The following is an 18267-nucleotide window of genomic DNA, read 5'->3' on the forward strand; positions in this document are numbered from 1 at the left end:
TGATCCTCTGATTGGCTAAGCAATGTAACATGATCCTCTGCAGCAAGTGATGGCAAAGCGGGGCGTCATCACGACTTTACACAAGTGTGTCTTTACCTCCACAGCAGAGGCTCCGCTGAACCCCTGAGACCGACTCATCGAACCCCTGGGGTTCGATGGAACCCAGGTTAAGAACCAGTGGTCTACAGGAACTCGTTCTGGTTCTTCTGGTTCTTTTCTCTCCCAGTGGGACCGGGCTGCTTCTGTCCTGAAGTCTCATTACCGTATTTTACCGTATTTTCCGCACTATAAGGCACCTAAAAACCTTCAATTTCCTCAAAAGCCGACAGTGCGCCTTATAATCCAGTGCGCCTTACATATGGACCAATATTGAGCCACAACAGGTCTAGCAACTACAGTAAGCAGCCGCCAATTTCATTTTTGCCTGTAGAAGAAGAAACGCATGGTGCATGCTGGGATAGTAGTCAGAACGCTAGTTTGTTACCTATTAATAAAGTTTGACTGACCTAACAACCTGCCGACCGTCTAGAATCAGGTCGTCTGCAGGTCATGCACCACGTTCTCCACCAACATGCTGTGCGCGAATGGAGAAGGGTGACCATCGTCCGGCCACGCCCCGGCCCAGTAGCGGAAGGCTCTCCTTGTCGACAGGTGTTGGACTGTTTTGTTGACATATCCGAATAGTGCAGCTCCATCTAGTCGATGCAAAACGTAACTCCAGCCTCTACTGTAGCGTATATTCTATGCGCCTTATAATCCGGTGCGCCTTATAGTGCGGAAAATGCGGTACAAAATTCATTTCCAAACACATAAAAGTCCAGATAGAGGGTTCAGGAGACACTTAATGCATTTTGAAGGAAGAACTAGCTATCATCCATTGTGATTAGAACAGAGCTTGGAGGAAAATAAACAGCATATTGTTTGGAAATCATTTCAACTTGACAAAAGTTGTGAATAGAGTTTGAAAAGTGTTATTTTTCTCTCTGGGCTCTGCTTTGCTTCCCGGTACCTGCTGCTTTGAAGCCTGTACAGAAAAAGCATTGCTGGCTACAGGTTTGCCCACAGGGCCACAGTCGCTAGGTGATGAGCTGTAGTTGGCACTGACCACACTCAGCTATTGGCATTCAGACCAAAGCATTCAATCCTCGTCTCATCAGCCCAGAGAATCTGTCTCCTTCATGCTTTCAGAGCGCTATAGTGTTACTTGGCTCTTGTGTGGCTGTTTTCACGGAATGGCTTCAAATTCTGACCGTCGTCCCATAAATGCTGTATGATGGAGTATCAAAGAGAGACGTATTCTTCCATAAGACTCTTTTTTATTTTCCAACATTTATTTCTGTTCAGCTCTTTAATTTGGTTCCTGGAAAAGGATTCAGTGGTTCGATATTTATCCATCCTTCATCCTTCTTTTCATTTTTGCTGTTTTTTTCTGGTTTTATGTCAGAATTTTTTTCCATATCAAATTAACATGAAAGGTACCACTTTGTATTTGACAGGTGTGCCTTTTTTTATTATATCTCATCAATTCAGTAGATCTCAGGTGAATTCTAGTCCTGTATTAAATTTGTGTTTCTGGACCAACTTATCAGTGCTGCTGCACATAAGCAAAACAAAAAGCTTATCAGAGCCTGTTAAATATAAAAATCATTTCATAAATAAGGTGAAATCTTTACAGCCTCCTCTGCAAGATTTTCCAGTCGCCTGATGGGAACAGTGAGAATGTTTTTATTGTACCTGATTTATCCACATCTGTGTTCTGACAAAATGAAGTTTAGTTCCCATCCGTCATTGTTTGTTACAGTTAATCGTTTTTATGTGCGGTTCTACTTCGGGCATATCAAATTAGAACCAGTAGATGTTTTTTATAATCTGCTTTTGGAAGAAAATCATATTTCTGGTCTGTAGGTTTTATGTGTCTTTAAAGTGGCCAGAATGTTACACCGGTCATTGTGGCCAGAATTTCCTCGGGTCACAGTGGGACATAACTGCTAACATGTAAAGCCTGGCAAGTCATTTTATCAGTCAATACCATCAAAGCAACAAGGCAACTCAAACATTACTCCCTTCATTATTTCAAAGTACAAGTTAAACAACAGTTCTGAGCTTCATATCCAGGCCTCATTGTTAGCATAGAGTTAGCTTACCAGAGCAAGTCACATGCTAACAGAAACTGGATAGTACTTTAAAAAACAGAGTTAGCTTCTAAGAGTAAAATATAACATGCTGATTTTCAATGAGCTTTTTCATACATGTGTTCTAAACATGGACGAGGCTGATTTATTGTCTGGTGCAGATTCTGTGTAGCTTCCACTTCTGCAGGACATTGTTTGTTTATTATCCTCATGTAAAGTCTCAGCTTATTTCAGTAATGGCCAGAGAACTGAAAGCCACCAAGCTTTTAAAGTCCTTAATGACATATTAATAATGTTACTGATTGAAAGTTTTTAAAAATATGTACAGATGAACATTTCCAAGCTAATGAAAGAAAACGTAGTGTGGCAAAAAAAAAAAAGTATCCACTTGAAGAATTTTTCAAGGATCATTAAAATCTAAGTAAGGCTTTATAATTTGCATATTGATAACATAAGTTAGAAAGGAAGTTATTTGCTCATTTCACTGTGGCTGCACACACATAATCTCAAGCATACTAAGTTTTAGTCTCCCTTTTTTATTTTCCCTCCAGATGAAGCCTGCTCCAACTGCTCCTTCGGGGCAATCTGTGACGCCCAGAGCGGGCGCTGCGTGTGCCCGTTGGAGTGCGTGGAGTCGCACCAGCCCATGTGTGGCAGCGACGGCCACACCTACCATAGCGAGTGTGAGCTGAACGTGCGGTCCTGCACGGAGCAGGTGGAGCTGCGGGTGGTCAGCCAGGGAGAGTGCAGTAAGTGGCAGCATGTTGCAATCATTACGGTTTGTCATGCTTCCTGTTCTGGCTGTCGCTCTCAGAGAGCGACAGCCAGCTTCACTTCTGGCAAGTGAAACATTTTATCTTTGTGTTTCATGAAGTTCTTCTTTTAAAAGCAGAAAATGAAATTCAGGAACACAGGCAGAGGGAATAAAATCTCATTTCAATGTTAGTACGAAATATACATTTTAATATCTGTGTGTGTGTGTGTGTGTGTGTGTGTGATACAGAAATGTGCGGCAACACCGTCTGTAGCTTTGGTGCCTGGTGTGTGGAGAAAAAATGCGAGTGCCCGCAGTGCAGTGGAGAGGCCAGTGCCCCGGTGTGTGGCAGCAACGGCATCACCTACAGCAACGAGTGTGAGCTCAACAAGTCCGCCTGCGAGCACAAGAGGAAAATTGATGTGGCGAAGCACGGCAGCTGTGAGGAAGGTAGGAAATGGACTTTGAAATGTTGTAATTATGTTAACCAATCAGCCATTGAAGTGGCGTAATTAACTTTACCAACTGACCTGTGGAACACCGTTTAGTCATTTTTGGATTTTCAGAAAGCTGACGTGCTGGAAAGCTTGTCGGCACTCTGACATCAACAAAAGTTACAGTGAAAGTCACGCTGTGTTGCTGTAAACAGAAATGGTAGCAGGAACAGCTACTGTCATGGTACTTCAGTCATACACTGTAATTATTGTTCATTCTTCCTGTTTTACCCCATAATGAAACTGAAATGGCATTCTGTTTGGTATTGTGCATATTTCATTCAAAGTTGAATAAAGTGTCACGATCAAACATCTTTCTATGAAACAACTAGACATTATAATCCCATGAGCATCTGAGAGTCTGAGCAGGTAGAATTTACAAACAGGGACTAAATAGAAATGAACCGGCCAGTTATTGATTTCCTTATTATTAGTTAATTTTCTTCATTTATTTAACTGATTATACACTTTGACGATCTGCCACTATAATAAATGGTCTGCTGGTTCTGTGATAGAGGTTGGTTTGAATCCTAAATCAGAAAAGAGATCCAGCTACTTCAAAGTAGATTTGTTGTTTGGTTGCAGAAATGAAAAACATTTTAAAAAATTTAATGTTTTAAAAACTTCATTTCAGCTGATCACCAAATTAGAGCCAATCATGGAGTAATACTCCCTTTTCAGTTCTGATCATTTATTTATACATCAACAGACTATTCATATGAAACAGATAATGTATTAACTAGATGCATTCCTGATATGTGATTCCCCTGAACTCTGAGTTATGAACTAGTGGTTTTTAAAAAGCCTGACCTGCTGGTTCTGATTTTGACCATTTCTTAAAATATGAAATGTCGCTAAATATATGGCAGGAAAGTCCCTGAATTGGTAACTGTCAAGATCCGTKTCTCTGTGAATTTATTTTAAGTTTTTTCTGTGTTTAGTTTCTGTCCTGTGAGTCTCTGTTGTCTCTGTGTCTTCCCCTGTTGATTGATCCCAGCCGTGTCTCGTTCCCTGATCACCCTCCCAGTGTATTTAAGTCCACCTGTTGTCTCTGTCTGTGTCAGGTCTTCGTTGTATGTCTTAGCGTCTAAGATAAGATCGGCAGATAAGATCGGCTTCACATGTAAGCATTGGTCGATCACTGTTTTCCCAAAATTGATGAAGCCTGTGCCAATAAATCAGTTTGATTGATAAATCAGCTAGTTGATAAATCGGTGCACCTCCACTATGAACTATTGAGATATAACAAGCCTGCTAAGCTAAACCAGTGTTGTTTATTTTGTTGGCCTAACACTCATTTTAGTTGGAAGCAATAAAGTCTTCAAGTTGTTTTTTTGTTTCCTGTTTACAGTTTCAAGACTTTTTAGAAAACTGAACTACATTCGAATCAAACCTCTACCAGCTTATATCACTTAGTTTCTTTGTTGTTTTAGCGTAAATTAAACTAATGTACTGAATCTAAAACAAAGAAGTGATTTTTAAATTGTGAAGTGGCTCTCCGGGCTGCACAGTGGCGCAGTTGGTAGAGCTGTTGCCTTGCAGCAAGAAGGTTCTGGGTTTGATTCCCAGCCTGGGGTCTTTCTGCATGGAGTTTGCATGTTCTCCCTGTGCATGCGTGGGTTTTCTCCGGGTACTCCGGTTTCCTCCCACAGTCCAAAAACATGACCGTTAGGTTAATTGGTCTGTCTAAATTGCCCCTAGGTGTGTGTGTGCATGCGTGTGTGTGTGTGCGTGGTTGTGTGTCTCTGTGTTGCCCTGCGACAGACTGGCGACCTGTCCAGGGTGACCCCGCCTCTCGCCCGGAATGTTGGCTGGAGAGGCACCAGCACCTCCTGACCCCACTGAGGGACAAGGGTGTAAGAAAATGGATGGATGGAAGTGGCTCTCCACCCAGGGTGGATTTCTATAGAATATTTGATCTTCAGGCAATAAGGAGTAAATGCTTCCATGTAAAGAAATATACTCGACTAGAGGCTAATGTTGCTAATTTGTTAACTGACCCTCAGACACATTCAGTAATAACTTCATGACTGTTTCTCTTGTTTTTAACTAAAGATTTATGACATTTAATGATCTGCAGTCCAAAATATAAACCACTTATACTGAACAGAGCAACAATTAACTCTTTTAAACGTAGTAGAGATAAATTCTTATTCTATTTGTGAAAACACTAAAGAGCATTTCCAGTACTATGTGGACATTAGGACCATCTTATATTAATCACCACCATAGAAATATTCATTAAAACAATGTTTGATTTGTGAAATCTCTAATCTGTTTGTAAGGTATTGTGTGTAGATCAGTGTTTCTCCACCCTGGTGCTCAGCCCCCTGCTCTGCATGTTTTAGATGWSCCTCTATTCCAGAACAGCTGATTCAAATGACTGCATGACCATCAAGTCCTTCAGAAGCCTGTTAATCATCCAGAGATACAATTCAGGTGCGTGGCAGAAGGGGAACACCTAAAACATGCAGGACAGGGAGGCGGTGAGGACCAGGGTTGAGAAACACTGGTGTAGAAGAAATGACCAGAATGACAGGGCAAAAGTAAATATTCCAAGTATTGATTAGAAAATGAGGATCAGGAAAAAAGGATCGACTGGAAGTCAAAGAGCAAAGGGTCAGATCTGATGGAGATTTTTCTCCTGGCATTTCGTCCAGATTTGGTTTTTGCTCTGACAGACGCGTTTCTGTCCAATGAGGCTCTGAAGTTAGTGATTGATGGTGTCCAGACGAGGATCCTGATTTCCTATGGCTAGAGCGTTTGTCGTTGCTCCCCACACTGAAGGAAAGTGGAACCTAATTTACTGTGCAGATTGAATCTGCACAGATCTGCTCTGACAAGCTTCGGCATCAGATCCCAAAGCGGCAGCAGCCCGGCCGCTGGTTGTCATGCCGATAGCTGCGATGGCGTTCCTCTGTGGGTAGCTGGTCGCTACGGTGAACATAGTCATCTCCTGACAAGGTGTGAAGCAGAGCAGATTACAGCGGCCAGCAGGAGGGAAAGAAATGGATGTAGTTTGAAGGACTGGGCAAACAGACGGGAGAATCTACTTACATTTTGATTGCCACCCAGGGGTGTTTYATTCTTCTCTTCGTTCTTTTGTGTTTTCTTTTTTTCTCCCCCATTATGATTATCAGCCATATTGCCTCTTTGGGCCCGAGAGGCAAATTCATGCCACCAGAGCTTCTGAAGTCCATTTAACATCATTTCATTGGCTGAGATGTGTGACCTTTTTGTGTGAGGGGGGGCATGAGGAATTGTGTGGCAGTATGCCCTCAATGCTGACTTGCAGGCACACACTCTCCCTCCATTGTTGGTTGTCTGCTGTTGGACAAAAATGCTCTCATCTGCCTCTCTGAGGGAGTCTGTGAACATCCTGCTTTTCCGTTTTGATTCAGAGAAGCCATCAGGCTCACACAATAGATTTTTCTTTTGCACTCCCCATTGCTTCCTGCTGTCCCACCCACTCATTTCTCTCTTGGTTTTGCACTGTTCTCCATCAAAATTGTGTCTCCCTGACAAAAGAGGCAACCGATGCCTTTTTTTCACATGGGGGTAGAGATGGGCTAGAAATTGATTAATCTCCCCATGGGGGTAAATACTGGTGTTTTTGTCCCGGGTCTGATTGTTTTAGCCCTGTACGTCTGACCCGAACCGTCCACTGGAAGTCTACTGCCACTGTAAAGCAGTCCAAACCAAGCTGTCGGCTTTCTGCTCTTTCTACGCCTTCGCTGTGCTGCCCGTGTTAAAAATGATGAATTCACCTTGCGGATATGAACGAGGGGTGAGTTTTGGCAAAAACAAGAAGCATATATATCTCCAAACAGAGGCCCTGTGTCACAACATATTACATTGTATTTTATTTCTCCTGCTGTTGACAGCAGCAAAGCTTCTACATCACCAGTATGAAATCAAAGATAAGCCTAGCGAGGAAATGAACATGTGATTTATATGTGTGTGCAGAACCCGCCTTTAACCCACCCTCATTAGTCTTATTGGTAGGAGGGCACGGCATAAAAACCAAAGTTGTCTTCTCTTGCTTTTATTTAGTAGTAAGGAAAAATGACAGTGTTCCCACTGTTGGCCATACAGAAAAATTTATCACCTGTTTAATTTCACACTCGGGCAGGCTTGGCCTCAGCTCCTTTTCCTCTGACACTGACAAAGTGGCAACAGAAAGTGGTGAATCAGTTGCAAGAGGGTTGTTCGGTGGCCCTTTTTAATTGAAAACAGCATTTAATAAACAAAGTGGTAAGTGTGGGAAGAAGCAGACTTTCTGCTCCTTTTGAAGTGGGACCTGGATCAAACTCCACAACACACGAAAGGTGGAGAAGGAGTGGAGCTCCCGGGGTCATCAATCATCTTCATGCCCAATCAGGATTTGTAACCTTCTGCAGCAGGACCAAAGTTGTTCTTGCCATTTCCCCCTGAGGTGTGACACATCATCTGTCCATCCTTTTGGACCTTTGCCAGGACTAATGTCCTCCCACATCCATGATGACAGTTTAAGTAACTGATGGGGCAAAACTAAGGTATTTTATGCTTCTTTCCTTTGGAATGCCTTATTCAGGTCAAACTATGCTGATATGGATGTTTACAAAATTTGTATTTTTTCTTTGGTTTTGGGTAAAATTGAGACTGAAACACTGTAATACCTCAGCTGTACCAGCAGGTGGTGACAGAGTCAAAGTTTTATGAGAGAAGGATCCTGAGAATGGCTAAAGCAGTGCTAGGCTTCGAATTGTCAAATATCACAAAATTACTAGGGATGTAATAAAACATTCAGCTCAAGAGATCAGACAATGAACTTAATGGGTTCCAAATATGAGCTAACCAACTGTTTAGCCAATAAAACGTTATTTTAAAGAATCTGTTCTCAGTAAAATGTCCCATCATTTTTTGAGTTGTCCATATTTTGTTTTTGTTTTTGGCTAAGATGGTCCTAATGCCAGAAAACATAATCGGAGCACCCCTGAGATTGTCGGAACGGGAAGATCGGGTCACAAATCGACAGTTCTCTGAACTCAAGTTAATCTCTATAACCAAATTAAAACTATACCACAATTTATATAAAACAAAGCAATTGCTACCACATTGTTGCTGCTAAAGCAATAGATCATTGCAGTAATGACAATACTAAGACATTAATTGCTCTACTATTCGATGCTGAAACATTTGCAGAGCAGGTTTTTTTTCTAACCTCTAGATATAGGGAAAATAAGTATTTAGTCAGTCACCAATTGTGCAAGTTCTCCCACTTAAAAAGATGAGAGAGGCCTGTAATTGACATCATAGGTAGACCTCAACTATGAGAGACAAAATGTGAAAAAAAATTTGAGAAAATCATTTTGTCTGAATTTTAAAGAATTTATTTGCAAATAATGGTGGGAAATAAGTATTTGGTCAATAACAAAATCTCAATACTTTGTTGTATATCCTTTGTTGGCAATGACAGAGATCAAACGTTTTCTGTAAGTCTTCACAAGGTTGGCACACACTGTTGCTGGTATGTTGGCCCATTCCTCCATGCAGATCTCCTCTAGAGCTGTGATGTTCTGGGGCTGTCGGCGGGCAACACGGACTTTCAACTCCCTCCAAAGGTTTTCGATGGGGTTGAGATCGGGAGACTGGCTAGGCCACTCCAGGACTTTGAAATGTTTCTTACGAAGCCACTCCTTTGTTGCCCTGGCAGTGTGCTTGGGATCATTGTCATGCTGAAAGACCCAGCCACGTTTCATCTTCATTGCCCTTGCTGATGGAAGGAGGTTTGCACCCAAAATCTCACAATACACGGCCCCATTCATTCTTTCATGTACACGGATCAGTCGTCCTGGTCCCTTTGAAGAGAAACAGCCCCAAAGCATGATGTTGCCACCCCCATGCTTCACAGTTGGTATGGTGTTCTTTGGATGCAACTCCGCATTCACTTTCCTCCAAACACGACAAGTTGTGTTTTTACCAAATAGTTCTACTTTGGTTTCATCTGACCATATGACATTCTCCCAATACTCTTCTGGAACATCCAAATGCTCTCTAGCAAACTTCAGACGTGCCTGGATATGGACTGGCTTAAGCAGGGGGACACGTCTGGCACTGCAAGATCTGAGTCCCTGGCGTCGTAGTGTGTTGCTGATGGTAGCCTTTGTAACATTGGTCCCAGCTYTCTGCAGGTCATTCGCTAGATYCCCCCTTGTGGTTCTGGGATTTTTCCTCACCGTTCTTGTGATCATTCTGACCCCATGGGCTGAGATCTTGCGTGGAGCCCCAGATCGAGGGAGATTAGTAGTGGTCTTGTAGGTCTTCCATTTTCTGATTATTGCTCCCACAGTAGATTTCTTCACACCAAGCTGCTTGCCTATTGCAGATTCAGTATTCCCAGCCTGGTGCAGGTCTACAATTCGGTTTCTGGTGTCCTCTGACAGCTCTTTCGTCTTCACCATAGTGGAGTTTRGAGTGTGACTGTTTGAGGTTGTGGGCAGGTGTCTTTTATACTGTTAACGACTTCAAACTGGTGCCATTAATACAGGTAATGAGTGGGGGAAAGAGGAGCCTCTTAAAAAAGAAGTTACAGGTCTGTGACAGCCAGAAATCTTGCTTGTTTGTAGGTGACCAAATACTTATTTTCCACCATTATTTGCAAATAAATTCTTTAAAATTCAGACAAAATGATTTTCTCAAATTWTTTTTCACATTTTGTCTCTCATAGTTGAGGTCTACCTATGATGTCAATTACAGGCCTCTCTCATCTTTTTAAGTGGGAGAACTTGCACAATTGGTGACTGACTAAATACTTATTTTCCCCTCTGTACATTCCAGTTGGATAAAAATCTCAGTTTTGTATATTTAAACCCAACTTGCATGTGGACAAGAGAAACGGACGTAATTGTGGAAATCACCTCAATGCCTCCAAGCAATAATAATAATAATCCAAACTAGTGTTGAGTGTGAGGGTATAGTCAGACGGATCCTGATGAAGACCAGACATCAGGTTTTCTAGTTTACCAAGAGCTCAGTATATCTCCCACACTTAGTCTTGAAGCTTCAATTACCGTATTTACCCATGTTCTGTTCTTTCAGTTCAATACCCGAAGCTTCGACAACGCGGTTCATTTCTAATATTTTCGTTGTCAAATCCCCGCCATATTTCTTCAAAGTTATCCTCATGCAATCCACGTTCTTTTCTTCCCTGGCTGCTGAATTCTGTCTTCTTAATGGAACTCCCTCGGCTAAATAGACTCGGGCCTCTGACATGATTGAGTAAAAAGGTACGGATGGGCAGTACAGAGTGAATAGCTGATGCAGCCATCTTAGCTGGGGATGTATTAATTGAAAGGTTCATAGGCGACGCAGGTGGTGGACACATCAAAGTACAGACACTAATTAGAACCCCCCTCTGTTCGCTTTTGACTTTTATTTATTTATTCTGTTTTAATGTCTTACCTCTTTTATTTATTTAGCTAGACTCTGTGAGGGCGCCTGAGAGGAATATGAATTGGGTGGGCTGGCTTGGCTTTTTTATTGTGCCTTGCTGAGCTGGCATACAGTAAACGGATGCGGGAGGCCAACCATCACTGCTTCATCCTCCCTCTGATCTGTCCTCGTTTTTATTTTTATCTTTTCTTCCAAGGTCAACTGAGCCAGGAATACCCGCAGTAATGTCACTGGTGGCTGTGAGCCGTGAAATGCAAAACAAAACGTTTTATGAAACTCCAGACTGTGGTTCGCAATCAATATGACGCTAAAATGGTTTACATTGGTAAAAGGGTTTGTGTTAGTGGTTACAGATAGCTAAAAGCATTACACTAGGGTTACTCTTGGTGGTTTGTAGTTTGTATAAGGGTTACAGATAAGTGGGTTAGGGTAGGTTAAAGGGTCTCGGGATAAACGGTATTCTAGTGTAAATCTCTAAACTATGCCTGATGTTTGTTTAAATTCAGTTAATTTCAAAAATACTTAAAGGATCCCAAAGTGAAATGAAATGTCATATTAATCAACAATTGTACTTCTGCTAGATTGGGTTTGGGTCTCTGTTAGCTGCAGCTCCAGATAACAAAGTCAGAGTTCCTTCGTTGTATCGACCCTTCAAAAGCCCTTCCATCCTGTTGCTGATGACCTGTATCAGAGAAGAGCTGGGCTCCCCTCCCCCGGCTCTGTGACCTTCTCCATAATCTACTTTAGAAGATGGGTTACACTAAGTGCTACTTCCATCACTGGGACATCGATTTCACCATTAGAGGCAGAGCATCGATACACAGAGTGGAATAAGCACCAGAAGAAGACAAGACGATGGGGAGGAGAAGGAACACCCTGATTACCCTCCGCTAGAGTCCGCTGGGCGTCTCTGGGAGCTTTTAGTTCCTTTTCTGAATAATAAATTAGTTTTGAATGAACTTTCTTCCTGCCTCTTGAGCCTCTCGCCCCATTTGACACGCTGTCATACTACTGTCTTCATGCGCATTCACCTAATCTCTCCCGGGACGCCGCTGCAGGAGATGCTCGCATCTTCAAAAGATGGGATCCTCCCACTTTCCTCATCTGCTCAATTTGTTGTTCTTAAACGAAACCCCAAAACAACATGCTCTCACATGTCTCTTGTTCTTTTAATCCCTTTTAGGAAGAATAAAAATGCACAAAACAAGCAGAAAATGAAGGATTTTCATACTTTTTGCTGGAGACTCAATGAGTAGCTTTTCCCTCGCTTTTAATGCAAGTGAACGACCTTTCAAGGTCACAGTTAAAGAGTTGCTGTGACAACTTTTCTCCAAGGTCTCAGGAGATAATTAAATTTAACAGAACACTGTGCAATTAGCTGCATTCTCATATCAGGAGGCAGGCACCCATAGAGCGGGGCTCCCGCCACTAAAAGGCCACAGATTCCCTCCCTTTTTTATTTCTGATTTAATTGAAATAAAAAGGACGCCTCATTGGTGGTTCAGAGATGTCTAATCTATTTAGTCACCAACCGGCCTCGGCTGCACTGGGTCATTATTTTACACTAGCAGCAGCAGCAGCAGTTCTTTTCATGTCTTCTCTCTTATAGCATAAATGTTGAAATGTGGTCACTCAGGAAATTTSAGCTTTATGTTGAACAAAAATACGTTTGTTCTGAAAAAGAGTGATTTTAGTGTGTGTTTTATGAATGACACAGTGAGTTTTGTGTCTTTATTTGCAGAATGTGGCTCGGGGGCATCTGGCTCCGGAGTGGAGAGCTGCGAACAGGAGCGCTGTACGACATACGATGGGATTTGGAATGAGGACGAAGAGGATGAACGCTGCATTTGCAGCTTTAACTGTGAGAGCGTGCCACTCAACGAGGTACGGCTTCCAGGAAACGCAGGCGCTCACCTACAGGTTTACACCTGATGTAGCGTTTTGTTTCTGGCTAGATTTGCTACATCAATTTAACCAGTCGTCCCAACGGTTGGAGTGTGAATCTAAATGTGTTGAGATCCTCTTCAGAAATCACAGTAAATAACAAACATGGAGATTGTAAAATCAAATGCAATAAAAGATACATTTATTATTATCTTCCTAAAATAAAGGGTTATGTCATTTTTTTACCAAAAGATTAAAAAAACAAATCACTGTTGGTTAAAAATGACTTAAGCCATAACGTTAGGAAGGTGATAATATGCTGTTGCAACTGATTAAACAACATGTTCTCAATCCCAACTCGTCATATATGGACGCTTGGGGCCGGTTCCCTCTGCGCCACATGTTGACGCATCAGGTACCCCTTTCTCGTCAATAAATGACGTTCAGGGTGCTCTCATTGAATGCTGTACCGCTCCCTACGCATCCCAAACTGACCATCTAGGAACGAAGAGGATGAGTCTATTCTAATTTTCTAAAAGGCATATAAAAAGTGTTACACTTCATGCACAGCTGATGTATCTGTATGATTTACTAATTTCGTTAATTTTACTTCAGATTAATTTTACTTCTGAAGCTGTGATTTTATCTTCATTTCATTTGTATCTTTTTATCATTTCATTTTTATCTTCAATAAAGAAATATTTTTATCTTCATGAAATGAAGATTAAATCACAAAAAAGCACCCAGAACGTTAATTATTGACGAGAAGGCGGTACATGTGACGCAGAGGGAACCTGYCCAAGCGTCCATATATGACGAGTTGGGAGTGAGAACATATTGGTTTAAAACATATTAGATGTTGGGGGTTTTCTGTGTTAAATGTCTTACTAATAACTTATTTATGCTCATCCAAAAGTCTCCTCGAGTTACATTTTATTAATCAGAAGTTTTGAGATTCTGAGACTTTGAGAGGGAATCCATCAACATACGTTGGGTTGATGTGTGTTTGTGAAARGGTAAACCGTTTATCTGTGCCTGATAAAAATAACATGCCATCACGTCATAGAAATCTCCCTGTCTATACCTGCTCTCTCGCTGCAGGTCTGTGGCTCAGATGGGAAAACCTACCGGAACGAGTGCGAGCTAAAAAACACCAAATGTTTGGAAAAGAGGCTCTTGTTGATTCAGAGTCAGGGTCCCTGTGCAGGTCGGTGCTTCACACATAAACACATAGAGTGATTACAGGTTACTCTGTCATCATTATCGCTGCCATCCCATTTCTCCACTCATTCCCTCCATTGACAGGTTATCTCTCCTCCCAATATAATTCTGACATAATCTCTGTTGTCTCTTCTTTGTCAGCCCAGTCGCCAAAAGCTAATGAAATGATGTAGATGATGCTTAAATGTGCTTTGCCTTGTCTGCGTGATTCACTCCAGGAAAGTTGGCTCACAATTTTTTCAGCAGCGTTCTTGAAACTCACGGTTCCTCTGGAGGCTGGCTGGTGTTAAAATCTTTCTCACGGGCCTGTGTGTGGAAGGAGCTGATTGCAGTAATGAGTCTTTTTTTTGTCTTGAAAGTCTGACAATTTAGACCAGTGGTCCCCACAGTGGGTCCTGGAGGGCCGTCATCCTGCATGTTTTAGTTCCCTCCCTGGTGGTGGTAACAACCTTTTCAGCAGGTCAATGTTCTTCTTAGGTCTTCTAATGAGCATCATTTGATCCAGGTGTGCTAAACCAGGGAGGGAACTAAAACATGCAGGATGCTGGTCCTCCAAGACCCACTTTGGGGACCCCTGATTTAAACCATTAAACTTGCCTGCTAACCCTGAGGATACCACTTTGCTCCACTTACACTAATATAAACAGCTCTTCTTTGCATGCTATAATGACATTTACCCAGCGAGCTGATTGTTAGATCAGTGGCCAGGCTGCAAAGGTTAACCACCTTCCTCTTAGTGGCTGTGTCAAATGAAGAGCTTTTGCTGGTAAAGGCCGAAGAGCAGAGCAAAAGGCACTTCAGGGATTTTGTGTGATCACGCTGGCCTGCTTGATTCCCCCTGGGTCCAAAAGAGAGGAGGATGGAGGGAGTTGAGGAGAGGGAGAATGAAGCAGCTCCCAGTGTTTCCACTCTCATCCTTGCTGATTCTTCTTCCTCCTAAGCCGGCCTCCTTGGGGCTGACTGTCACGCTTCTCTACCCTCCATGGATAATCAATCCTCTTTTTGAGTAGCCCTCTGTGTGTACCAGACCTATGGGCTTCTGCTCTCCTATTGGCTCATGGATGAAGTCACATCTGTGGGATTTTCCTGCCCTCTACATTAGTTATGTGAGGACCAGTTTTGATCTTGACCTTAAGTTCAGAAGCCAGAATCAGCCCTGGGTTTTAGTAGCTCTGAGCTGTAAGAGAACTTCTTGAGACTAACTTCAACTTTCCTACCAATTACAGCACCTTGTATGAGATTTCATACAGCAAAGATTCATTGATTAAGTTTAATTTATTTTACTGGAATTTGACCTGATAAACCATAACAGAAGACCGTAAAGTCAAACGAAGACGACAACTGAACTTCAACATCTTTACCAGTGGTGGGCTCACTTTGGCTAATCTGCTAACAGCAGAGCTAATTTTTCATTTAGCACTTTTGCTAACTATGAAAACATTTAGCACACTTGGCTTCCCCTAATGCATTCTTTCTGAACAAATTCTACAGCGTTAATTAGCCTGGTTGTTTTATAAACTTTCAGTTCAGTAAAGTCCAATATTTGTGTTAAAGTTTTACTTTGTTTAAAAATTCTTCAATTAGTCAGAGGCTTTCCTTTATGCTCTTGTTTTGAAGAGGTGAAACTGTTTACGCAGCCGTTCTGTTTCCTCTCCTCACCTTCTTTTTTTTCCAAACAAGAAACATACAGGAACAAAATAAAAACAGTGAACAGAGAGCAAAAGAAGTAAACATAAATACAATATCTAATATCAATATAGAGAACATGTAAATTATGGAAAAAGTAAGTTGGTGCTCATCTTTCAATGCCGATATGATTCAAACTGAAGTTAGCATTAGCTTCTGCTAACTACTGACCTTGTGTGCTTTAGCGTTAGCAAAACTAATGTGTATAATTAGTGCTACAGAGTTAGCATAACTAAGTTCTTAGTGGTGTTTACCACTGTTTTAACATATAATGGTTTGTAAATGTAGCAAGATTAAATCTAAAAAAGTTGAATCGTGATGATTTATCACATCATCTTGAAGTAATTCAGGTAATCCGTCATTGGTACCTGCCAGCTAAAATCTGGGTTAAGACATTCAATGCAATCTAAAAACATGTCTGTTGGTTCTGTGGAAATGATATGTCCAGGAATATAAAAGATATTATTATACAAAGGAAATAAATGCAGTTGAGTTGGGAAATATGAAGGTAATATTGCATCTCAAAGTCAGCAGCACTGTGCCAGACAACAGCTACTGCAGAGAAAACCAAGCACAGGGTGGAGGAACGTATAAAATTAAAAGTTCTCCTTGTTCTAATAGGCTGGGTGCAGATAGCTGAATGCAGCGTCGGAAAGTGGCAAGTTAAATGAACTGTGTCCAAAGCCCATCTCTGGAGTGGGAAAGAGCTGGAAAAGAGGAGCGAGCCGAGTCATCACCATTAGGCTGTGGCTCATATCCACACCAGTAACAGTGTGATTTATTGCCGCCGTATCTCCAACCTCCAAACTCCAAATTAGCAACATAAGAAAGGGAGACTGGTTTGGGGAATAGAGAGAGAAAGAACCGGGCCAAACAGAAAAGTCTCTGTTTTTTATCTACAAGTTAACTTTTCACTCAAATTTGAACGTTAGCCTTTTTTTTCTTTTTTTTTTAGCCTTGGCTATTAAACAATCCCCTCTGCCCCGCCACCTTTTCCCTCCTTCTATTGTGTTTGTTGTCGGCTGCCAGCTTCTGGAGAAAGGCCAGCGTGAGGAACACATTTGTTTCTATCGGGCTGACTGTAGCTCTGCCACGCTGGTTTGGCGGCTGCTGCAGACAAAAGAGGCAGAAGCAGCTTGGCACATCCCTTCACATAAGGCAGGGCTCTTTCTTTAAGATGTAGGTTTCCTGTGCAGCTCCACAGACAGGGACAAATGAAGACAACATCCCTGCTGGTAGGTGGTAAATGTCAAATTCAGCAGGAAGGCATTGCTTGTTTTCACTAGAGATAATAGCATCTCTTACCCTTCCTGACATGGAGCTGTTGTAGTGAAAGTAGAAGATAAACTTATCTGGAAGCTGGTTCCCAGCCTCCTGGTCTCATTTTTTTTTACAAAAATAAAGTTTCATCTGTTTAAATTGTTTTATATAATTTCCAATAAATCCAAACCTTACCCATTTAAATCTTCCTCCATATCTTCTTGTTCCTTCCCTTCTCAGAGAATTATGTTACGTCTCCGACGGCGCTGCAGCACTGCGGCCTCTCTCCGTATGGCTGCTGCTCCGACAACATCACCGCCGCTCTAGGGGTCGGACAGGCCGGATGTCCCAGTGAGTCTTCCTCCCTCCGCCTGCTAAACGTCTGATGCTATCGGGCCGTGAAGGCGCTTTGTCCTTGAGTTGCAGTTTCTGTAAGATTACAAGTAAAGTTGCAGAGCTGGAAGCGTTTCATCTTAATCCCAAGAATAATTATGATGATGCTGGTCTTTATCAACAGAATCAAATCTTTCCTCTACTGATGATCTCGACTCTTGATAGCGGCAGAAATGTAGGAGAAACATGGCATCACACTGTAATCTTCAAGATGCTTCAAAGATGGGAAAAATGCAGATTTAGAAATGCTGTTGGATAGAGTTTCACAACATTAGTAAAGCCATGCTTTTATGTGTAGCAGGGATTTAAAAAGCTTGAAAACACAGACTTGCTGYATTTTTCCTCAGGCACCTGTCAGTGTAATGTCCACGGCTCCTACAAAGGCTCCTGCGACCCAACCAGCGGCCAGTGCTCCTGTAAGCCGGGGGTCGGCGGGCGGAAGTGCGACCGCTGTGAGCCGGGCTTCTGGAACTTCCGTGCCATCATCACTGAAGGCATGAGCGGCTGCACGCGTAAGAAGCCGCTGTTGGTCTCTATTTGCATGATGCATGCTGTAGAGGTGGCCGAATCGACCCAAATTTTTAGAGAGTATCTAAACCAAGTCAGTTCAGATTTATGCTGGTAAGATTTGTACTTTAGTTTCAGATTCCCTTTTAAAGRTTTTTAGTTTTGTAWCGTAGTTTCTTAGACTGGTTGAAAATCAGCCCCTTGGTCTACGTTCTGCTCTTGGCTATTGAAAAACAACTGCTTGGACTGTTGAGGTTTTAAACTTTATCCAATCACTAAGGTTCAACGCTATTAGCTTACCAGAAGACACCTGGTAATACTTCCTAACATGGTGGAAATTAGCACTTTTGTGCTTCAGCATTTGCTTTCCACTAATGCGTTAATAGAGGAGCTAATTTTGTGTTTAGCATTTTTGCCGACTTTGAAAACATTTAGCGCACTTTCATTTGGCTAAAAATATTTTCAGGACAAAGTCTAAACTGCTGTTTTACTGTCACTGTAT

At 42.0% G+C, this 18267-nt stretch overlaps 1 protein-coding gene across 1 annotated transcript in view; it reads left to right on the forward strand.

Moving 5' to 3' along the window:
• agrn (agrin) overlaps positions 1 to 18267 on the forward strand; it is a 476432-nt gene that overhangs the window by 373373 nt on the left and 84792 nt on the right. The window contains exons 10-15 of the mRNA XM_017305640.1: positions 2684 to 2881; positions 3136 to 3336; positions 12556 to 12698; positions 13800 to 13905; positions 17106 to 17216; positions 17606 to 17770. Of these exons, the coding sequence (XP_017161129.1) occupies positions 2684 to 2881; positions 3136 to 3336; positions 12556 to 12698; positions 13800 to 13905; positions 17106 to 17216; positions 17606 to 17770 (924 nt within the window). The remainder of the gene's footprint in view (positions 1 to 2683; positions 2882 to 3135; positions 3337 to 12555; positions 12699 to 13799; positions 13906 to 17105; positions 17217 to 17605; positions 17771 to 18267) is intronic.

Source organism: Poecilia reticulata, linkage group LG7 (genome assembly GCF_000633615.1).
Source record: "Poecilia reticulata strain Guanapo linkage group LG7, Guppy_female_1.0+MT, whole genome shotgun sequence".
NCBI classification, from domain to species: domain Eukaryota; kingdom Metazoa; phylum Chordata; class Actinopteri; order Cyprinodontiformes; family Poeciliidae; genus Poecilia; species Poecilia reticulata.